At 40.8% G+C, this 24,484-nt stretch overlaps 1 protein-coding gene across 2 annotated transcripts in view; it reads left to right on the top strand.

The window, feature by feature from the left end:
• Nucleotides 1-286: 286 nt before the first annotated feature.
• The window catches only part of NKD2 (NKD inhibitor of Wnt signaling pathway 2), a 100,239-nt gene continuing 76,041 nt past the window's right edge, over nt 287-24,484 (top strand). The window contains exons 1-3 of one of the 2 annotated variants that reach the window (XM_020985647.2): nt 287-397; nt 647-676; nt 1,472-1,569. In XM_020985647.2, coding sequence (XP_020841306.1) covers nt 373-397; nt 647-676; nt 1,472-1,569 — 153 coding nt within the window. In that variant the 5' untranslated portion in view covers nt 287-372. The remainder of the gene's footprint in view (nt 398-646; nt 677-1,471; nt 1,570-24,484) is intronic. The other variant, XM_020985648.2, reaches the window with a different exon arrangement.

Raw genomic sequence — 24,484 nt, forward strand, 5'->3', positions numbered from 1 at the left:
TTCGCTCCCACCTTCCCAAAGACCTAGGACCCGGGACTGAGCTGAGCGTGGGGAGTGAGCAAGCTAGCGAGCGAGAGAAAGACTGGCCACGGAAGAGGCTGCTGCGCACGGTCGCTTTCCTTGCGCGGATTCCATGTGGATCTTTCGGGTTTCCCCTCTGGTTTTTGGATTACAAATCTGCACCTGAATGATCGCCTTGTCCCGAGCCGGGTATCTGCGTCTGGGCCAGCGGTAGCGGCTGCAGACTCCCGAAGAAGAGCTGGGGGTGGGTGGGTGGGAAGGGTGGGAACCCTGGGGGAAGAAGAGGCTCCCGCAAGAAGAGGACGAATTGAACGGGCTGCATTGGCAAGAGAAGAGTGTGTGGAGAGCGGAATGGGGAAATTTCAGTCCAAACACGGTAAGAGCTGGAGTTCTTGCTGCATTTGGGAATCGAGCAGGGGATAGGGGTCATGGGATTGGGGTGTTAAGGAGGGAGGGAGAGCAGCTTGAAGTGAGCGCTTTACATCTGGATGTTGCATCCTTTTGCGGGTTGAAAAATAGACATCTCAACTGTGTTTTCCCCCTTTTCCCTTCTCTCCCTCCGCCCGGCTCCTCACCTCCCGTCTCTCTTCCTCTCTTCTACTCTGCCTTTGCCAACTGGCTACAGCAGCATGCAAGAGAAGAGAAAACCCAGAAGGTGAGAGGAAAGAGGGAGCTGGGGTGGGAGGGTGGATGGATTGGCGATCCGACAGGGGCGCTTGCTTCGGATTGCTTGGAGCGGGCCTGCTGGGTGCTAGACGGGTCAGAGCTTTGTCCCGTCGCTCTGCTTCCATCTGGGTGTTCGGGAGGAGGGATGAGGATGCTGCCTTAGGTCCTGGGGAGAAGATGCTGCTCTCCCCGCAGCCTTGATGGTTGGTGTCTGCTTGGCTTACTGACCTGGGAGGTTTAGGAGGAGGTTAATAAGTAACCCTGGGTATCTCCTCCTGAGCCTTTGGGGTGAGTCGTCTCAGGCGACTGCAAATCTTACTTTTCCTACCCCCGGAGGGAAAAGCTTTGATCTCACTTTGATATGGGAATCTCAAAGACTAGTGATTTTCCTCTCTTGGAAGAGACGGGATTCTGTATATCTCCCTCCTCTCAGTTGGGGTTGGAGAGCGGTTTGGGAAATAGTTAAACTGTGGCGGGGAAAGGCTGCTAGCTACCTTGGGACCTCACTTTAAACTGCGTGAGCCCTTCCTGGCTGCGTCTCCCGGGCAGGCTGTCTCCCAGATTTCCCCGCCCATACGACCCCCCTCCGAACATCCCCCAATCCAGTGCGAACCCGCAGAGTGAGAGTCGGAGGTCCGGTTGCCTCCTGCCTCTGACTTGTCACTGGAAGCTCATCTTGTAACCGCTCGAAAGTGTGTGGTTTTGCTTTCATTAATAGTTTGCTTCCCCCCTTTCCTTTGGGTTGTCTGTTTTCCGTGTGTCCCGTGCTGATTGGGTGTTACAGGGGACAGCTTTGTGGTGAACTCCTACGTGGGCAACCGTAAAGGCTTGGACGAAGGAGAGAGGTTTGGAGTCGGGGAGCACAGGTCGAGAGACAAACAGGTGAGACACTCCACCATCCATCCCGCCTAGCTTCAGCAGCTGCCTAACAGGGCAGGGGGATTCTATCCACTTGATTCCTTTCTAATGATAAGCTCATGCTGGTGCTCTGGCTTCTTCTAGAGATTATTCTTCTTACACCCTTACTTGGAACCATAGTATTGTACTTAGAAGTAACAGGGAGGGAGCTGGTTCCTAGTGTGAAATTGTGCCTCAGAAGGATAAAGTATCTATACCTGGTGATTCAGAGTAACAGTTTTTCCAAAATACTGCTTTCCATTTGTGGGGGTAAGAAGATTTAAGACATTTGTGGAAGTATAGAGAGATACAGCCTCACAAGTAAACTGAGTCACTAGGTTTTTACCTGTAAATTGGAAAACAAAAATGCCTTTTTTGTATTTAAATCACAGTAAGAATGCCAGTGCCTAGCATTTTACCTGAAGACATTTAGCGGAGCAAAACCTTCAGTTGTTGCCTACTTTACCTCTTCTTTCTGATCAAAGAGAGCATGTTCCCTGGAAGAGAAGGGAAGAGTCATGGGTCTAGGTTAATGGAGATTTCTGGTTGGCATGGCTAGATTTTGGACAGAACCTTTGATTAAGCTCTAACATGTATTGGAAATGCATTCACAGTCATGGATCATTCCATGGGGGTTTCCTTGTTCCGTGAAGTGTAACTGGACCTTTTTGTCTCTCTTCTTTATTCTTCTCATTGTCCTTCTCACCCTCCCTTTGAAATACACAGTTTCAAGAGTTCTTAACCTATGTGGTCTGTGAACATACTTAAAAAAAAATTGATGACTGTATTTCAACATGATTTTAATTTCCTTTGTAATCTGTATTTCATTGTATGCATTTGAGGAGTCCATACACAGGCTTCACCAGACTGAAAAGGGGGTCCATGACATAAAAAAAGTTCAGGACCCCTGATTTAGATGTAATGAAGCGTCTTGGTCTCCAGGCAATGATAGATGTTTGGGGTATAGAAAAGCATTTTCTAAAGCCAAGGGGATTTCCCCTTTGGTAGGGGCATCGTGGTCTTGTGGTAGAGTATAAGCTCCTTGAGAGCAAGGATTGTTTCATTTTCAGCCTCTATGTTCCCTTTAGACATTTAATAAATGCTTATTGATTGATTGATTGATATATGGAATACTCAAAATTCAGGTGCCGAGTTCAGATTCTGTTGCTTCCAAACTGTGTGACCATGGACAAGTTGTTTAATCTCTCTGACCCTCAATTTCCTCATCCACAAAAATGATGATAATAAATCCCCATACTTCACAGGGTTGTTGTAAAGTTCAAATAAGATTACACATGTAAAGTACTAGATTAACGTCAGATGTTATTATGCTATCTGAGTTTTATCAGAGCCTCACCTCTGCATTTGCCTGGAAGTAGGTAGGAAAATTCATTTATAGAAAATGAAAGGGGAGGTGGTTCTTTGATGTTTTTCACATGCCAGTCTGCTTTCAGGGAGTATCTATTGAGCATAAAACGTGGCTCATACAATTATGGCCAGATTAGGCTCAACTGAAAAATATAGTTGGCTTGAATTCATTCATGAGCCCAGATTGTATGGCCCAAGTGGATGGCAGGCACAATGGGGTCAGCAGATTTGTTCATGTGTGGAGACAACATCTGGTAAACAGGACCCACCAAATTTTTGTCCCCAGGCAGAATGAAATGACTGTTTGGCAGTCCCCCCATTAGTGTGATCAATGTGGACTGCCAAACCAAGTAACTCAGCCCTTCCCCCTTTCCCCCACCCCCACCATACCTCCCCAAAGTCTCCAGTGGATTTTATGGCATGATACTTAATGGAATTGCAAGACGGTGCTGATGAAACTGATCTCCAGAGCATTTAGTCCTACCCTCTTCCCATAAATGAGTCTGAACCTAAATCATTTAAGACAAGTGTTGGCTGACACACTAGCAGCTTTCAAAAGGACAATCATCCTTCTAGTCTCTGTGTATGTTTATTTGTATACTTATCAGTCATTTAAAGTCATTTGCTGCTGTGGGCATAACACTAGTGTAGTTCTCTGAAACTGAAGTTAGAATGTGATATATTGGGAGTGTGTCTGTATATGTGTGTGTGTGTGTGTGTGTGTGTGTGTGTGTGTGTGTATGGTTAGACTAGGTATGTGCGTATGTGTGTGCATCTGTGTATGAATATATGTGTATGTATACACACACATCTAATTTATCAAATCACATATTGAAAGTGGTAGAACGTATTAAGCACAAATCTTATTCTGTGTATAATATACCACTTCAACATAAGGAACACAAAATCTTGCTAAACTAAATATTTGCAAAAGATGATAACATTTTAAAAGCTAACAACTACGAAAATGTTCTTAATATTTAGGGGGCATACCTATATACTATTTCTCAATATTTTTCTCCATCTATAAACTTATCTTAACACATTTACCCATTCTTATTTTTGGCAGAATTAAAATATTATCTGCTTCTTTTCTGTGGATAACATATTGTCCAAGGGTGATAGAGAGATGTTGAAAACCAATCAATTTTGTGCATTCTCTCTCTCTGGCTCTCTCTGAGTCTGTTTCTCTCTGTGTGTCTGTGTGTCTGTCTGTCTCCTCCACCACAGCTGGGTCTTACACATCTTATCTAGCTCTCATTTATGTCGTTAACTTCTTCACAATTAAAAAAAAACACAAATTTTAAAAAATGGCTCATTAAAACCAGTATTCAGGGTTAGAGAAAGGGTAGCTGTGGCTTACTGGGTTGTGTAAGGACTTCTTAACTATCTATTAAGTCTCCGTCCTTTATGACATGAGGTCTTTTTCGTTTTCCCTAGCTCCTCCTCCCTTACTTGAAAACAAAGCACTTATTAGTTGCTCCATAGGGTGTGATCAAATCAATAATAAATGTTTCTAAAACCCTTTGAATTTAGCCTAATTTATATGCCTTGGGAAACGGATCAATTAGATAAAGATAAGTTCACCTACTTGTTCTGAATAGAGTATGCAGGGAACATAAGAGGAGAAGCAGGTTCTAACAAGTAAGATTCAAGTGTTTTTTCCCTCAAGTGTATCCTCTGAAAATTTGAATTATCATGACTGATGTGTATTATTGTGCTGCATCTTACTGAATTTAAGATTGTTTTAAAATCAACTATGGCAGATATGAAAAGCTTCTGCTCATATTCTTCTTGGACCCATAGAATCTTGGAGTTGAAAAAGACCTTTGAGTCCACCTGATTCAGGAATCCCCCTCCGACATCCCTGACAGCCTTTGCTTGTACCCCTCTATCTCCAAAAGCAATCCATTCCTTTTCTGACTAGCTTTCATTGTGACAAGGTTCTTCCTTCTGTTCAGCTAAAATCTGCCTACTCAAACTTTGATCAGTCAGGCATGGAAGCTACAAGGACAAAAAAGAAGATAGTTCCTGTCCCTAATGAGCTTCTCATCTACTAACTTTTTAAGTTACCCTACTTCTTTCTTCCTGAGCTTCATAGGATCCCTCTTCTATATCACCGCCCTTCACACACATAAAGACAAGTATCATGCTCTGCTTCTCTTTTCAAGGATAGGAAAACCTCTTCAGTTATTTTAATTGCTTCTCATACACCATGATTTCCAAGCCTTTCATCATCCTTGTAACATACTCCAGTTTATCAATGTTTGTCTTAAAATGCTAGCTAGAACTGCACAAAATCTTCCATGTATGTGCTAACTAGTTCAGAGAACAGAGATTGTCATCTTGGAAGATTGAAGATTGTCACCTTTACTTGTATTAGTAAAGCCTTTCCTTAAAGGCAACAAGTTAGCAGTGGATCACAATGAGCTTACTTTCAGTCAAGTTAAATCTCTTAGCCTTTTCCACATGAGCTAGGACAGATTATTAGGACAGATCTTCTTCATTATGTACTTAGACTTTTGATTTTTTGAACCAGTGTTCAAGACTTTACATTTATCCCTGTTAAGTTTCATCTTGTTATTTTCAGCTCATTGTTCCAACTTGCTAATATGCCTCAAGTCTCTTCCCACTCCAGTCTATCCTCCATTCACCTCTGTTTGATGTTCAAAGTCCTTCATAACCTAGCCCACCCCACCTCCCTATTTTTCCAATCATTTTACCCCTTACTTCCTGCTGCATAGTCTTTGCTCCAATGACACTGGCCTTCTGGCTATTCCAAGAACAAGACTCCATCTCTCATCTCTGGGCACTTTCTCTGTTTTTCCCCCACACCTCCTAATCTCCACCTCCTGGCATCTATCTCTGGCTTTCTTCAAGTCTCAACTAAAATCCTATCTTCTACAGGAAGCTTTTCCCAACCTCTCTTAATTCTAGTGCCTTCCTGCTTTGAATTATTCCTTCTTTATTTGCTTGTGTAAGCTCCTTTAGGCCACAGACTATCTTTTGCCTCTTTTTGCATTCTCGCTGTTTAATGCAGTGTGTGACACATAGTAGACACTTAATAAATGGTTATTGACTGGCCAGGTATTATGGTGAAGTCTGCTTGACAAAAACAGAGGGAGATGGCACAATACAATAGCCCTTCCAGGAAATGACTCAGTTGGTAATTGTTTGGTTATTAGAATGGGCAGCTGTGAAGCCATCTTTAGCCACATCTACTGGGTACAGTAGGTGTGATATAAAGGTCCTGGAAAAAATAATTTAATAGAGAGACAAAGAATCATCTAGTGTTGGAAAGGGCCTTGGTGATCATTTATCCCAACCTACCCATTTCACTGATGAGGAAGCTATGGCAACCTAAGGTTACAAGATGTACGTGGGATGTTTTAAGGTTAAATAGAAAAATTAAGTATTTTCTTAAAGTGGCCAAGAATGGCATCTTGGCAACTTAAGAGTCCTCTGAGGAACTGAGATTTCATTTGCAATTTGTGTGACTGAGTTCCATAAGGTCATAGGATGTTAGAACTGTAAGGAAGGACCCTAGTGATACATCATCTAGTCCAGTTTTTGCTACGTACCATTCTGAGAGAGGAAGAAGCCCCTTTAAGTGTTGTCTGGCTCAGCAAGGCCCCCAAGACACCTCCCTCTAAGCTGATGATAGCTCCTCCAGAGCGATTTCCTTCTTAAAAGATTAAGATGCTTTGAACATTAAGAAACATGGACTGAAATTGTTGTATATATCAAGTGGCCTATGGAGAGAAGTAATGTATGTATATTCATCACTGTCATTCAGACATAGTCATATTTATGTTTGACATACAGGCCTCTAAAAATGACCCTGCCATTGAAAAGCATTGAGGTTTTAGCTAATGAAGAGGAGATCTGTACTCAGAGTGAGTTTAACAAACTCCTGGTTCAGAAAGTTTGTAGTCTTAGTTTGGGACTTCAAAGAAGTTTTTTAAATGAGGAGTAATTTAAACATGAAATCTCAATGGCATCATATTTCACTATAGCATCATTGCTGACACAAAAGAATTATCCCAAATAACTCAAAAGTGGTCTTTCAATTTCCCATGGAAGCCAGATAGGAAAAAAAAAACCAAAGCAAAATGAAGAGCTGTTTTCCAAAGCAAATTGGACAAAAGGGCTATGGTACAATGACAAGAACACAGAATTTGGATTCAGAAGAGTTGGGTTCAAATCCTGACTCTGTTGTGTGATTTTTCAAGTCATCCAACCTCTCTCATCTCTAAAATTATAGAATTGGATCTCAAAGGTTTCTTCCAAATGTAAATGCGATGAACCATTTCTTGCTTTGGCAAGTGGCATGTGTCTATGAGATTAGCTATTTTGCAAACTGACAAATTCTGCTGTCCAGAAAGGAGAAAATATGGGAAAATGTCCTATGTTGTATGTGAGTCAGTGGGCTGAAAATTCCAATTTCTAAAACCAAAGAGCTCTTGAGCTGTAATATCAGCTCCACTCCAGCTCATCTGCATCATTTGCCATGGTTTTATTAGCTGATTTTTGGAAGTTTTGGGGAAAAAAATTCATAGGCAGGAAACAAACGGCCAATATACACAAAAATTTGGTGCCAACTGAGTAACAGTTTGTTTTCTTTCGCTGTCACTTTTATATTTGTGGCTTATTTACCTACAGAATTTTAGTTTTATTAGTTAAGAACTTACATATTGCATTTCCTTAAAAGAACATAAGGCCTATTATAACTATCAGAAATTCAGATTTTGAAAGAGAACCGTCATCCTCCTTCTATGCACTCATGAATACATGGCCTGTAAGTTGTCATCTATCTATAAAGAGGCCTAATTTTAAAGGAAATATTACAAATGCAAATAGCAAATTATTACACTTAAAAGATTTGGGTTCACTTAGTGAAGTTGTTTAGTATAGTGCTAATGAAAATGTGGTCGAAGGTTCAACAATCCCTGTGTTCTCAGAACACAGACTCCCTATCCAGGTCTGTACAGCATTCTTTGCAGAGTTTCCCTTGGGTGCTAGGAAGAATAACTGGGTGGGAGTGTGGATGGATTGGCATAAATCCATCTCTGCTACTAGAAAAATGACTCTAAGACCATGGTGAGTCATTATGATCCAGAATGGAATATTATAGTAAAATCTGGAATTACGGTTTAACTTAGAAGGTGGTAAACTTTAATATGTAGTCAACTTTCAGACAACTTGAGAGATTTTCCATAAAAGACTATACACAAGAAAAAAAATCATCAAACTTGGAAAATGAACATCTCATGAAAGGTATTAAATATGGACTTCAGTAGATAAAATTCTAGCGACTGTCAAGACCTCATAGTTCATATGAGAAGATAATGTGTAGTACTGGGAAGAAGCATGTACTTGGCATCAGGGGAGACTTCAATCCAAATCCTACCCCTGACCCTTGCTTTCTGTATGACCACGGGTAAGTCAACTTACTTTCTGAGTCTAAATTTCCTCCACTATGAGGTACCTGTGGTTCCCATCTCATAAGTCTTTTTCTTTTGAGGATTTATGTAAAGCCCTTTTTAAAGTCCTTAAAGGTTAGAGCTATGGTGAACATAAGCTATTAAGACATCGCTTTTCACTTTTAATGATTTGTTCTCTATCAATGGAAATAGTGGTTGTGATGTTTATCATTGGTGCTGTAATCCTTTGATAACATGCTTTTGGGGGTCAATCACAAAGGCAACTATAGCATCTGGACCAAGAGAGAGTGAGAAAGATGTAAGTTCAAATCTGGCCTCAGAGACGTACTGACTCTGTAACCCTGCCTCGGTTTCCTCATCTGCAACCTGGGGAAAATAGTCACACCTACCTCCCAAGGTTGTTATGAGGATTAAATGACATAACATTTGTAAAACATTTTACAGATCTAAAGCTTTATATGAATATTATCATTATCAATAGAAATCTATTTAGTATATGCCTGTTTGGTATTTCAGCTGTTAATAAGGCTTAGTTTTAGTTCTGATTTGGAAGTACCTGTTATGTGTGAACTGCTATGCTAAATGATGAGAAGAATACTATTGCAGAGGTATTGACTATCACCTCTTTAAGGTTATTCCTGATGGCTGAAAACATCTGGGCTGTCATCTAAACTTGGTGCAATATAAATGTTTGAGAGAATTTCTTCCATTTCTTTAGAAACTAGCCAACCATAACTTAAATCCTCATGCATTCAGCAAAGTAGAGAAACGTGGGTGTGGTAGCCCCCAGGCCATATAATGCCTCAATTGTTCACATTTGTCTACCTGTTGCTTCTTGATTATCTGTGTATGGGATTCAGCAATAATGTAATGAGACCTAGCAGAAGAGAGACCTAGTGGAATTCATAGGTAGCTAATGGGGGGAAAAATCACTTGATTCAGTAATTTCTGGATCTTTCATGCCATGTTTCCTCATCTTCTTAGCTGATAAGGGCACTCAGTTGATAAGTGCTTTTTGGTGACTTTGAGTGTTTGTGTATCAAGACTCTGGGAAGGTCTCTGTCTCAGCCGGTATCTATTTTTCCCAAGGAGACAGCCCTGCCTGGTGATGAGAACCTCAAGATAAGAGTTGGGACTTTTTTTTTGTTTTGGGCAATTTTATGCTTGCCGTACTGTGAGCAGCACAGAACTTTCCCAAAGGGAGCGATAAGGTCTGTTACCTGTCTATCTGATGAGGTTGTTTTTGAATTGTTTTTCAGTAATGTTTGATTCTTTGTGATATTATTTGGGGTTTTCTTGGCAGAGATACAGGAGCAGTTTGCCATTTCTTTATTACAGATGAGGAAACTGAGACAAATGGGGCTGAGTGATTTGCCTAGGGTCACACAGCTAGTAAATGTCTGATACTGGATTTGAACTCAGGTCCTCCTGACTCCAGATTTGGTGCTCTATTCACTGCACCACCTCACTGCTTTCTGGTGAGGGCCAGTCAATAAATGAGCCAGAGATCCACTCTGAAAATAAAAACCATTCTTAGAATGTAAAAGCTCTTTGAGGGAAGGGACTGTGGCATTTTTTAAACTTTGTATTCCCAGACAAAGGGCAACCCGGTGTAGCAGATGTAATGATGGACTTAGAATCTGGAAGGCCTGGGTTCAAATCCTGCCTCTGACAGCTTTGTGGCTGTAGGCAAGTGACTTAATGTTTTTTATGCCTTGATCAACTCCTTATTTACAAAGTCAGACTGATTGCGATTTCAATTGGTGGAGGAAGTCTCTAATTGGTAGAATCTGGCTGATTCTAGGAGTATTCCCCAGCATTTAGGGCAGTGCCTAACACACACAGAAACTTAATAAACATTTGTTAAATTGCTTAATTCAGGAATTCGCCAATGTTTGCATGTCATGGACCCCTTTGGTGAAGGCTAGGGACCCCTTCTCAGAATGTCTTTAAAAGCATAAACTTACAAATATAAATAATTTCATCAAAATACAGTTATCAAAAAAATTTTTTTTTTAGTTCACAGCCCCAGATTTAGAACCTCAATGTACAGCCTTCTCTCTTCTGTAGGAGGGGAGGGCGAGGGAGGGCAGTGGAAACATTCACAGAGGCTCCTTGGCATGGAAAGCCCCCTTTGGGCTACATTCTTTGTATCTCTTCGTTGCTCATTTGATTTCGTTTCATGTCCCTCGCTTACTATATTTCTTCTTGCTAGACATGCTGTAATGCTGTTTCTCCATTGATGAAAGGAAGCCATTTTTGTCTTCTTGGCTAGCTTCAGTGAATTAGCCACTTCTTGTTGTTACTGCTTTTGTAAATGGAAAAAGAAAGTTTTTGAATCTCTGTCAGGCACAGTTTATCTCTTGACATTTGGAGCTTTCCGAAATAACCTGGAAGTGTACAGAGAGTCATTCCAACAGGAATCAGGAGTTGATGAAAGCAAACCAGGTTGAGTCAGTGCTTACGTTTCAAAGGAAAATGACCCAAACTGGACAGAGCCGAATTACATCCTGCAGGTGTCTTACAAAAACCTCTCCCAGTTTGGGTTTGAGTAGGGCTTGTGAGGAAACCATAAACTGACTTCAGAAAAATAACTAGGTTTAGAAGGAAAAGCCTTATATAATCTTATGAAGTTATTAGAGAAATATTATCCAGAACTCTATGGAAGTCCAGAATGAAATGCGGTCACGGCACCCTGCCAGTGTTAGTGTGTGGTTTGTTACCAACTTGAACGAGACCTGACAGTTGTTTCTAAGAGAGGAAAGGTATTGCTGAGCACTCCCCTTGTGGAGATCCTATGGGCATTGTGGTGAGGCAGGCAACTCAAAGGATTTATTCATAGAGGGGCCCCAACTTGAATCTCTTTCCTACTTCTGAGGAACTTTTTAGAAAACATCATTGATGGCTGGAAGACGTCATGCCCCTTGCCTCACGTGTTAATTTTAGATCAGACATGAGTACAAGTAATCTAAGAACCCCTGTCTTCCAAGGGGAAGCGAGTAAAAAATGTGTTCAGTAAGTGATACAGATCCAAATTGAGGAGTGACTTCCAATTCAAAAACTGGATCTCCTAAGTCCCAAATGTCACCGTCTCAGAGGCCATCTCCTCCAACCCTCTTTTTCTATAGAAGAGGAAATTGGAGCCCACACAGATGAAGTGACCTGCCCAGGATCACCCAGGAAATAAGCAACAGAGGTGGAATTTGAACTCAGGTCTTTCAATTGTTGAGCCTCCCCCCCTCGTACTGCCACTGTCCATTTCCCATAACCTCTAGGACAGCTGTTCTGCCCTCCTTATTCTTGTTTAGTTTCCCACAGGTTCCTTTCGATTTTGACTTCTCCCCCAGGCAACCAGGTGCTCTTCTGTCCACTGATGGGGTGAGAAGAAGGAAAAAGAACGTCAGCTCCCTGTTTTTATTACTTCTGGAGGACTGGTCAGCAGCTATTTTCATTCTACTCACAGTTAGCTAGTTACCTCTTGGACTGGAGGAGTTCTGTTTTTCCTTTCCTTTTAAATCATTCCATTTGTAGTCTCTTCTGTTCTCTGTTTGAGCTTTCATCTGGCAGAAGTTCCTGCAGGTGAGGTACATATTAGAGAATGGATCAGTGCCCAGGGAAGCCACGGGACTGCTCTTAAAAAGGGGAATCAAAGATTGTGTGTCGGGACATTTAGTGGAGATCTTTTCCTTCCTTTTTTAAAAAGTCTAATCTCTTTTCTACCGAATTCTAATTGTTCAGGGATGCCACCTCTTGCTTATAATTGTCTTCTTCTTGGGTAAGCCTGTTAAGCCAACAGCATCCATCATCTTTTCCAATGAAGGACCAGTGTATTCTTGCTGCCTTTTTTTGGCTTTTCTTCTCCATTAGTTGCTCTTAGAAGCTTATAGAAAAGTCCCTGTAGTGAGGTTATAAAAACACTTTCATGTTGGAGTTTAAACTTTGTATTGTTTGGAGTGAAGTTAAAATCCACAAGATAGAATAGAGCAAAAGTTCTAAGGAAAGAAGACTCCTTCTCCCAGGATTCTAGGGGTTTTTTTATTTTTCATTTTTTTAAAATATAGTACAGCCTGGAGTAGTGGTTGCCTCCTAACATTTGCTTATATCTATCAGTTAGTTATATGGCTCTGGACCACATTTTCTTCTCATTCCCTTTACATGAAGCAATGAAGTTGAAACAGAATTCTTAGCTTTCTCAGAAAAATAAAAAACTTATTCATTAGGCAGAGAAACTTTGTTTTCACTTACACGTGGAAATAAAGAAGAGTCTATTCTAGATTTGCCTTGGTTCCATTTCCAGAGTCATAAATGTAGAAGCAGTGCAGCATAGGGAACAAAAACCAGCTCATTATTCCCTTTGGATTTGGCTTTGACCTGCTAAGCAGAGGTGTGGCTTGGTTCTCTTCTCTGAGATTTGTATGTGCCTCTCCCATCCTCTATAACTAGTCATCTTTTCCTGCCATCATCCCAGCTTCATTGACTACATCAGTCTGGAGCAGCAGTTCTCAAAATGTGGTCCAGAGACCCTAGGTGGTCCCTGAGACCCTTTCAGAAGGTTCATGAGGCCAAAACTATTTTAATAATAATGCCAAGGTATTTTAATTTCTAATATCATAAGCATCAATAGTTATAGCCCATATAAACAAAAGCTCTTTGGACAATGTCTTCCACAATTTTTAAGAGTATAACGGGGTTCTGAGACCAAAAAGTTTGTGAACACCTGGCCCAGAGCAGAGGTATCAAACTTACAGCCCTGTGGTCTTCAAAATTTCCGAATTTGGCCCAAACCGGATTTAAATGTAATTGGGATATGTTTAACCGAATAAATTTAAGATGCAGTACAGCATAGATAATGTTAACTTGTGGTTTTCCAAGTCAATATGCAACCCACAGAGATCCGTATCTATTTGAGTCTGAGACTACTAGTCTAGAGAATGGTTGCTATTCCAAGGCAGTTTTCAACATGGTACAGCTCACCGGGACTGCTTGATTATAACAGGCTGTTTCACACATATAGAGAGCAGGCATCCTGTGGTACTGAAGACCCTCATGGTTTCTGTGATGGAGGACATAGTGATGTAGTGGAGAAAGCTCTGGATTCAGATCATACTGCCTCCCAACAAGTCCTACTCCTAAAGCTTTCAGGTCTTCCTTGACCTTCTCTGGCTAATGGAACTCTTCTGTCCAGGAGGACTTCATTGAATTAAATTTCTTTACTTTAGGAAGGATAAAAGCTTCCTCAGGGGAGACCTCATAATTTGAACTTTCTCCCTCAGTTCATCAAAGTTCAACACAGACTTTTGAGATCAAGTAAGAGTTCTCCCGCCACATTATATATTCTTCTAGAATGGTCATGAACTTCTCAATGAACCTAGTTATTGCTATGATTTGGTTTCCCTCCTCCTACGTTTTAGAAAGCTTTCCAACACCCAGCTGGGGTGTATCAGTGTCACCATATTGTTAACCCACATTTTTACATGCTGAACCCTTTTTTCCCCCTGGAAGAGATTTTAGGTTGGAGGTAGGGCTGGGGGAAAAGCAGGGTTGTGCCTTTTTTCTTTCATTTCCAAAGCCAATTACTATAATTCCTCCATGTTGTTTTAGTTGGAAAGGAGGGTGGGCTCTTTTTTTTTAACTGTGTCCCAAATATCCAATTTTAATAGACCTTGTAAAAGTGTTTCCCCTGTATTCATCAGTAAAAGAAAATGTATTTAAATGCAATTCAAGCTTTGAGCACTAATTTCCTTTCACTCCAAATGAAATGGTAAAGAGTTTTACAAGGGCAAAGAGAAGGTTGGTGGATAGGTTATAGGCAGGAGAAGTGGTTGGTTAGGGGATGTTTTTAAGGAATGGGGGAGGGAGGATGGTTGGGCTTTTTCTCAAACAGTTGGTTAATTGGATTTGCCATCTGCTCTAGAGAAACATCAAAGAGCTTGAAGGGGGAGAATTTGAGGCCCCTCTTTCGATCACTAGCAGTGATGATGATGTCCTGCCTCATGACCAGCTGCTCCATCTTCTATCTTCTCCCAGGACAGATTTTTTAAAAAAAAATATTGGTTTGGCTGGGAGGCAGAGCTACCACCTGCCTGGAGTACTTCTAGGCACAAGAATATGCAACTTTGGCCAGGGAGGCAGTTGGCCAGAAGTCTGCAAGCTGCATCTGATTCTGCTGAAAGTTACACCACTTCTCCTTTTGTAATGGGAAAAGGCATCTTAGGGACGGTGGAGGTGTTAAGTGCCAAGGTTGACTCCCATTCCAAGATGCTCTCTTTTCTCATAGCATCCACTGGTTCTTGTGTCAACCTCTGGATCCCCACAACCATCCCCAAACCTTCTACATCTTAAAGACTTAACGTTCTCTCTAAAAAGAACTGGAGTTTTGTGGGTTTATTAACCGCCAAGATACTACATTCATTTTCTTCTGTATGTTGTGCACCCAAACTGTTCCACTAATGAACCTCTTTTTTTTTTAACCAATACCAAATAGTTTTGATAGTTACAGATTTATAGTATAGTTTCAGATCTGGTAATGAGAGGCTCTTTCACTTTTCTTTTTCATTATTTCTCTTGAGATTCTTAACCTTTTTTGTTTCTCCAGATGAGTTTTGGTTTTCTTTTTGTTTTAGCTCTACAGTGTAATCCTTTGGTGGTTTGATTGGTATGGCACTGAATAAATAAATTAACTTAAATACTATTGTCCTTTTTACTATATTGGTGCAACCCAAATCATGAATAATTAATGTCTTTCCAATTATCTAGGGCTGGCTTTTTTTCTATAAAGAGTATTTTTATTTATGTGGTTCCTGTGTATACCTTAGTAAGTAAACTCCCAAACATTTTATACACTTTGTAGTTATTTTGAATGGAACTTTTTTTTCTATCTCTTCTTGCTAGATAAGACACGTAGATGTAGTCCTTGGAGACAGTGTAGTGTTCCAGAAAGAGGACTAGATTTGAAGTTGGGAGACCTAGGCTTAAATTCCAGTTCTTCTACTTTTTTTTCTTTTTCTTTTTCTTTTTCTTTTTTTTTTTTTTTTGGTGAGGCAATTGGGATTAAGTGACTTGTCCAGGGTCATACAACTAGTAAGTATCATGTATCTGAGGCTGGATTTGAACTCAGGTCCTCCTGACTCCAAGGCTCTATCCACTGCGCCATCTAGCTGCCCTAATAGTAGTTTGTTTGTTTGTTTGTTTTGTGAGGCAATTGGGGGTTGAGTGACTTGCCCAGGGTCACAGCTAGTTAAGTGTCATGTTTCTGAGACTGGATTTGAACTCACATTCTCCTGACTCCAAGGCCAGAACTCTATGCACTGCACCACCTAGCTGCCCCTAAATCCCAGTTCTGTGCGAACTTCTTTGTGTGAATTTAGGCCAGTCACTTCATTCTTCTGGGCCTCAATTACCTCATCTAATCTGTAAAATGAAGGATTGAACAAGATGACTCCTGATGTCCATTACAGCTCTAAGTCCACGATGTAGTTAAGAAAAGCTCTGGGCCTATCTTGGGATTAAGTATTTCAAAGGAAAATTATATTAAAAAATAATCACTTTTAAAACCTGAAATGGGGAGGAAAAAAATTATGTGTAGACTTTTAAACTTTATAACATGTGTAGAACTCCAATATGGAACTGCTTCAGCAAAACTTGGTTCCTAAGGCTTTCATTTGAATTGTGAATTCTTACTTTGTGGTTTTCATAAACGTAGATTATCCATTTACCCATTAGGATCTGCATATCTGACAGGAAATTGCTTTCATGGTTTTTACTACAGAGGTTAATTTTGGAAACAATGAATGTAATCTCAGCTATTCTAATGCTATTCAATGCCACTCTGTTGCCTTATTCCTAGCTTGGAGGTGAGCCTGGGTTCTTCAAGTCCTAGGCCAGGGGAATGCAAGTTCTAACAGGTCCTAACAAGATGGGAGGACCCCGAGTAGGGAGGGGTGCAACAGCATGTGTCTGTCATCTGAAGACCAGCCCAACTAAATTCAGAGAACCACATCATTGGGACAGGTGGTAACATTTTTGGCCTTAGTAACTCACATAGCCGGTCCAGTAAATTATGAAGGAATCATGATATGAGTCAGTGGGGAGAGGAGGGAGGGGTTATCGAAATAGCTCTTGATAAAAATCACAAGCAAGTGATGAATTTGAGAGGTAGCATGATGTTACAGATAGAGCTGACTTTAGAGTGAGGAAGGCCTGTGTTCAAATTCTTATTTTGACACGTATTGCCTGTGTGAACCTAGATTAGTCACTAGGTGGCACCATAGTGCATAGAGTGCTGGGCCTGGAGTCAGGAAGACCTGAATTCAAATCCTAATGATGTTTACTAGCTGTGTGACTTTGAGCAAGTCACTTCACCTATGTTTGCCTCAGTTTCCTCATCTGTAAAATGGGAACCATAATAGCACCTACCTCACAAGGTTGTTGTGAAAATCAAATGAGACAATATTTGGAAGCACTTAGCACCGTTCCTGGCACATAATAGACATTATATATGTTAGATAATGTTAGATAATTTTGTAATTATTATTTAATCCTTCAGTCCCATCTCCCCTCAAAAAAGAACTCTCTAAGATTTTAAGGCTTTTCTAATACCATTTGACGCTAGTGCCTTTCCCTGTTGACTATCTCCAGTTTCTCATGTATATCTTGCATGTACATAGCTGTTTAAATGATGTCCCTCCATTAGAGTGAGAGCTCCTTGAGGGCAGGAGCTATCTTTTGCTTTTCTTTGTATCCTCAGCGTTTATCGCAGTGCCTGTTGCTTACTAAGTAACAAAATGCTTACTAACTGACTGAATAACTAGAATTTGCCAATGAGTTTCTAATCTGCATCATTATAGAGGGAGGCTGCATACTGGGACTTCCCTAAACTATTGAAATCAAAGGTCTAGACAAAAAAAAAATTCAAGAAATGTTTTCCTTCCTTCAGTTAACTTTTTTTAACTAATGTTACATAAACTGTATTTAGTAGAAAATTTTAATGTAGTCATTTGATTTTTGTCTATTAGAATAAGTAGGAACAGTTGGGTTGTGATCTATGGATCTTGTCGTTTGTCCTTCATTTTCAAAGAGGACCATGACATCAGGAAGGTGATGCCGTGACTTGCAAGTAAATTGGATTTAAGTGAGGGAGGGCTGTGCAAAGTCACCAGCCTCACTTTCTCAACTGGAGATGTCTGGGTCCAGTAGCAAGATATAGATCAGGACGACTGGAGATGGCCCCAGATGCAGTGGGAGACCTTGACTTTTTTAAGCTAAGGTCTTTCCCTGCTCTCAGTTTGACTGAGGCAATACCCATTCAGTGATTAAGGCTAGGTGAGAAATGAAGCAGAGAGTGAAATGAGCAAAACCAGGAGAACACTGTGCATAGTAACAACCATATTGTGCGATGACTAACTTTGATAGACTTGGCTCTTGTGAGCAATGCAAGGATCTAAGACAACTCCAAAAAGACTCACGATGGAAAATGCTACCCACATCCAGAGAAAGAACTATGGAGTTTGAATGCAGATTAAAGTATATTATTTGCTCTCCTTTTCTTTTGTTGTTTTGTTTTGTTTCTTCTTTCTCATGGTTCCTCCCATTACGTCTAATTCTTCTTTACATCATGACTAATGTGAAAATATGCTTAATAGGAATGTATAAGTAGAGCCTATATCAGATTGCATGCTGTCTTCAGGAGGGAGGGGGAGAAAATTTAAAACTCAAAATCTTATGGAAGTAAATGTTGAAAACTAAAAATAAAGTAATTAATTATTTTTTTAAAAAAAGAAGAAGAAATGAAGCAGAGAATGGCCTCTTTTACCTAGTCAAGAAAAAATAATCAGTCTGGGAGAAGAAGACCCTCTGGGTTTCTGGTCAAAAAGGAAAAAATTGCTATTTACATTCACTCTGAGCAATCAGGGCCCAAACGCTGACCTAGTGGCCTTGGGCTAGAACCTATTGTTGACCAGTCAATGAGAGCCAGAGTGATCTGGGTTTAAGGTATGGTCCTTAGGAAAGAAATGTAGCTGGTAAGCCTCAAAATATCTTGGGATGGTTTCAGGGATCCTTTGGGCAGAGCCACATATAAGGATATGATACCCAATGTGGACAGGGAGAGGGGAGAGCAGAGAAGAGGGGGAAGGAGACAAGTGGGGGGAGGAGAGGAAAGGAGAGGAGAGGAGAGGGAAAGGAAGGAAGAAACGATGGAGCTTCATTGCCCAACTAGCCAATTCCAGTTGGGTGCCCTGTGGGGAAGCTCATACTATGTCATTGAAGGGAATACCCAGATGGATGAACTATTGGAGCACTGGGGTATAAGAGCTCTGAGAGTTAGGCAGGGTCACCTTGCCAGACAAAGGAGAAGGGAATGGTAGAGGATGAGATAGATAGATAGATAGTGTCATGGAAACAACAAACAAGAACTTGGATGGAGTTCAAGAGATAATGAACAGACGGGCCTGGCATGCTACCTATGGTCCATGGAATCCCAAAGAGTTGGACACAACTGAAAAACAAAGTATCATCCTCCCTGGTGCTTCACCAAGGAAGACTTTGTTGCCTCCTGCTAGGCCTTTGATTCCATGGTTCGTCAGCATTCTTCCTACCTTAAAGTGACACCTCCAGATCTGATGGTAGGCCACCCTCCAGCTGGTTGTGACTCTACACATAACCGAGTAGTCCAGAGTTAGATTCCAGATGGCGAGTCTTCTCAGTATGCTTGGATCTTTTTATGTGTCGTACATACATTGTGGCCCACTGGAACCACAAATATGTAACTTTTGATATGCCACCTTTTCTCTGTCACATCCAGATTAGTCACTTAGATGTCCATTATAGTTGTCTCATAGTCCTCTGACTGCCCGCTCCCTAGTTGTTTTGGTTAACTGATAACCTCAAAGTAAATAAGGGAATAATTGCAATCCTCTATAACTAAGGAAGTAGCTAAATGGTGCAGTGAATAGATCGCCAGGCTTGGAGTCAGGAAGACTCATCTTCCCAAGTTCAAATCCAGTCTCAAGCATTTGCTAGCTATGTGACCCTGGGCAAGTCACTTAAACCTGTTTGCCTCGGTTTCCTCATTTGGAAAATGAGGTGGAGGAGGAAATGGAAACCACTCCAATATCTTTGCCAGTAAAACCCCAAATGGGTGAGTCACACAGGACTAAAACAACTGAACAACAACAGGTATGTGGAGTCATCTATCCCATGCATGCGGTGGGGGAGGGGAGACCCGAAATTCTTCTGTTCTATTCATTCTGCATAGTATTTTAGCTAGTCTAAAACATCACTTCCTCTCATCATTTGGTTTCCATTTAATATTATATTAGATGCAATTTATGCAGGTTATTTCAAAACTTGTGAAAAAAAGTTGGAGAGGAGAGAAAGTCAATTCAAGATGAAAGTGATATTCCACTTTTAGATTGACATGAAATGACCTGACTCTGGTTAGCATCTGCCTTTTTGCAAGGCCTCCATGGCCTCCTTAGTTCACAAGAAGCTGGTAGGAAACTTTGTCGTATAAGAAACTAAGGGAAGCAACTATCTTTATTTAACTGGCTATCAATATTAAAAGTAGATTTCATTACCTTTTTTTTTTAACTTAGTGGTTTATTTCAAGTTGTCATAAATCACCTTTACCTGCCCTATCCTCTTGTAATGTTGAGCTAAGTGAGTGATAGGCTAGAGCGCGGCTTTTGGTAGATTTGGTAAGCAAGAGTATTTCAGATCATGAAGTGGGTCTCCCGGTTACCTAAGGTCTTACATGTTAACATTTCTAAACATTAATGAAGCTTGGCTATATGGTGTTATTGTTGTTGATTTGTTTCATTCATGTCTGACTCATCATGACCCCATTTGGGGTTTTCTTGGCGAAGATACTGGAGAGGTTTGCCATTTCCTTCTCCAGCTGGGTTTACAGATGAGGAAACTGAGGCAAACTGGGTTAAGTGACTTGCCCAGGGTCATACGGTTAGTAAGTGTCTGAAGCCAGATATGAACTCAAGGAAGATGAGTCTTCCTGACTTCAGATATCCATTGTACCCCCTAGATTCTTTAATAAAGGTAAATTAGGAGGCAGTGTGGAAAAGTGGAATGATTCCTGCACTTGAAGTTAGGAAGACCTGTGTTCAAATTCTGCCTGTGATGCTAACTAGCTGTGGGACCTTGGGCAAGTCATTTATCCTCTCTTGAGCCTCAGTTTTTTCCTCTGCAAAATAGAGGTAATAATATCATTTACCTCACAGGGTTGTTGTAAAGAACATGGCATGACATCTGGGAAATACTTTAGCAACCTTAAAGTGCCATGTAAATGTCAGCTCTTATCTTCTCCAACCTTCTATATTTACAGATGAGGAAACTGAGGCCCAGTGAGGCTACTAGGCTTACCTAAAGTCACCCTCCAAATAAAAAGGTAATCTATAAAATGGGGAAAATAAGAACCCTTGAGATAATGTGTGTAAAGTAGCAAACCTCAAAGTTCTATATAAATATTAGCTATTATAATAAGATTGTTTCCATTTTATAGCTGTTTATAGCTGTCACCCTTGAGTGACTTTCTTAAGATCACTGCTATCACTAGTGGTAGAAAATAAAAGTTGCACACATGCCAGCTAATTCATAGTTATTCCCTCCAATCGTATCACCTGTCTTTATGAGGTTGCTAACAAAGGTGCTTCCATTGAAAGCCCCTTCCATCAGAAACCCTGCATTCTGTACAGTTCTTCCTCCATGTCCATCCTGACACAAGAAGGAATGGATTAAGAAAAGGAAGACATTATGACAGCACATAAGGAGAGTTAAAGAACATGTCTGAATTACTTGGGAGAATAAAAAGAATTACTGGTGGTAAATAGAGAGCTGAATTACAAATCTTATCTCTCTTCCCACTTTGTGAAGCATTAAGAGAAAAGCATTATTTTTTTTTCAGGTCCCAGGAAAAGTGGAAACCACTAACTTTTTTGGAACTTAAAGGCAAACAATTACCCAGCTTCCCTCTCAGATTAAAAGATTATTGTTAAATGAAAAGAAATGCTTCGATTAAAGTTTTAGAGATAGAATTCAGTCCACTGGCTACCAGATAGTCAGTTGGAAGGTAGTTAGTGAGAACCCACTATGACTGCTGAGCAGTCATTCGAGGGTGAGTGTGAATGTGTGTATGTGTGTGTATGTGTGTATATGTGGTTTTCTGAAATTGTGCAGGTCTTTGCAATTATGTCTAGTATCTAGCCCAATGCCTTGTACACAGTAGGTGCGTAGTCCATTTTTGCTGAATTAACATTCAGGTATTATTGATTTAAATTTTCCCTCAGTATTTTTGGAAGAGTTTGCAGTGTTGAGATTGAGGGTCTCTATAGTCCGTAGGTTCCTAACCTTTCTTTTGTCATGGACCCCTTTGGCAGCCTGGTGAATATTAGGGCTCCCTTTTCAGTATAAAATTTTTCATTCACAAAATAAAATATATAAGGCTATAAAGGAAACTAAATATATTGAAATACAGTTATCAGATTTTAAAAAATGAGCTCATGTACCCCACGTTAAGAACCTTTGGTTTAAGGTGGGCGTGCTACCCTCTCATTTTACTGAGAAATGTTAAGTAAGGTTAATCCTAAATCTAAGGAATAAGATTGATATCCACAGGAAATGCAGGGGTAGATAACAGATCCAGTGATGATCCATGGGACTTCACACTTAGAATGCTGACTAGAATTTGAGCATGCATTGTAGCAGCCCCCCTGGATTGTGATATGATTGATGTGCTAATGCAATCAAATAAAAAAAAGAAAGAAGAGGGCAAATGATTGTTTTCCCCTCACAGGGGACACATTTCTTTATCTTCTTTTATCTATACAACTTGTGAGGGAAGCAGAATGAATATTATTACTATATCCTTTTACAGGTGAGGAAACTGAGGCAGGGTGATTAAATATCTTGCCCAGGTCTATGACTCTTAGGAGACAGACACAAGATAGGAATTCAGTCCTCCTAGTTTAGCACTTCCCACTACCTCATAGTGTTTCCCGTAGTTTTTCTAGCTGTTGTCTATATATCCTCTGGCAGTGATTGTGGGTGACCCAAAGGGTAAGAGTAACCCAAGAGGTACCTGGTGGATACAGAGGCTGCTTCATGTTTCCAGTGATGACCTACATCACTAGAAATCCTGCAAAAGAACTGGCTTGAGGTCTGTCACTGAGGAAACGCATCCTTGAAAAAGGACATGGACTGGATTTTGTGGTGAGATAAAGGGATAGCAGGTAGACAACCTGAACAAGGTACTGATTCCCATTGGATGTAGAAAGGTGACCTGTGAGGTCCTTTCCAGCTCTACAGCTGACCTATATGGAACTGTACCCCCAGTATCTGGGTGCGTCCTCTGTGAATGATTATGGACAAGAACCAAGGCATACTGGACAAGGAGTTTTGGAATCTAGACCAAGGAAAGGAATTTCTCATTTTGATGAGATCACAGATCTATTTGAAGCAATGAACTTGGAATAATGAATGCAGGAAAGCTAATTCTGTTGTCCTTTCCCTGATCCTTTGGACTCTATATTCCAGGAAGTGGCCATGGTGGGCTGGCATTTGGCAGATAGGTTTGACCCTGCATGATAAAGCTACCTCGTACTTCATGTTATATTTGGAAACCAGGCATAGTACTGGATGCTGAGTGACTATTATTCGTCTCTCCTGTTACTAGAGAAGAGCTTCTTCTCCTCAGTTAATTATAATAATGTGAACCATCCATCTCCTTTATACTGCTTTTATGGCTTGGATCCATGCTTCAGAAGCATTTAGCAAGCACCTAGTTACAGAACGGAACGGTGCTGGGCGCTGTTTCCTTGGCTTAGCGGCCAGAAGGGCTGGCTGGTTAGCATGTGCTTAGGTCTGTCCCATTAATGCAAAGGGACTTCAGCAGAAGCTTGGGAGCTGAAGCAGTGTCTATGTCATGGAATACTGCCTGTTCCTTCCTTTAAGGCTACACTCACTAATCATTTCGTTTCTAACCTGAGTTGAGAGACATTCCATCAATCCACCAGGGACATTTTCCACAGCATAATAAATGATCTGTTTTTGGCGAAGTCCCATGGTGAGGCTCTAAAAATTTAAATGTAGCATTGGCTTTGGTTGAGGCCATCTCCTTGGGATGCTAATTCTTAGCATTAAGAACCTGAATGTAATTAGACATAATGCTTTTCAGAAACCCAGCTCTCCCCTCAAAGTGAATTACATCAACTGCTCTCGTTTATGTGAGCTCTCATCTTCTTTCATGTCTGGGGAGTATTTGGCAAGGCACCGAGCTGGCAGGCTTTTATGCCAACATTAAACAAATTGGGTCTGTTAGATCCTGTTTGTTATGCTGTAGCTCGAATTTATTTATAATGATAGCCAGCTCTTGGCAGTTTGAAGTAGGGGGATTTATTTTCCTTTTGTTCTACGCAGTGTCTTCCCAAGGAAATTGCGACTAGTTGTGAGCTATGAAGTCAGGGGGAGGTAGCTCCTAGCAGAGAATATTTTAACATGAAACAATTCAAATTGGGGATTATGTTTATGTGATAGTTAAAATGTCAGGGCTGTTCTGAGTTTACTGCTGATGGTGTGGTTGGTTTGTATTTGTAGCTTACAACTGAGAGTTAAGAATAATAACTAACAGGAGCTATCATGCTCCTTCAGGACTCCCAGGATAAGGACTGGACAGGAGACAGCTTTCTACCCAACGGGGGAACTTCTTCCTCCATTTTCTGTTTTCATACCATTTGTAAGCATTGGAAGCCAAGTGTTAAGTTAAACGTGTAGCCAGGATTGTATGGTATATAGTACCCCCTAAAGGGAAGGAGGTTTAGTTACCAAGTTTTCTCTCCTTTCAGTTCACTTTCATTTTAATTGGGAAAGCAATTGAAAATCATTTGAGTGTTGACACTCTCATTTGCCCTTCAACAAAGTGCTCTTTTATCTTAATAGGATCTACACCCCTGGATGAGCTCTGCCTTTTGCTGGTGCGCTTAGACCCTTCCTGTCAGTCCTCTTTTCTCATGGGCTCCCAGCATTCTGTTCTTCGCTTTCAGGTCTTGTTTTCAGGCTAGGACTTGCCACGCCATCCAGGA

This window comes from Phascolarctos cinereus, unplaced genomic scaffold, assembly GCF_003287225.1.
Source record: "Phascolarctos cinereus isolate Bilbo 61053 unplaced genomic scaffold, phaCin_HiC Scaffold_4;HRSCAF=312, whole genome shotgun sequence".
Lineage (NCBI taxonomy): Eukaryota > Metazoa > Chordata > Mammalia > Diprotodontia > Phascolarctidae > Phascolarctos > Phascolarctos cinereus.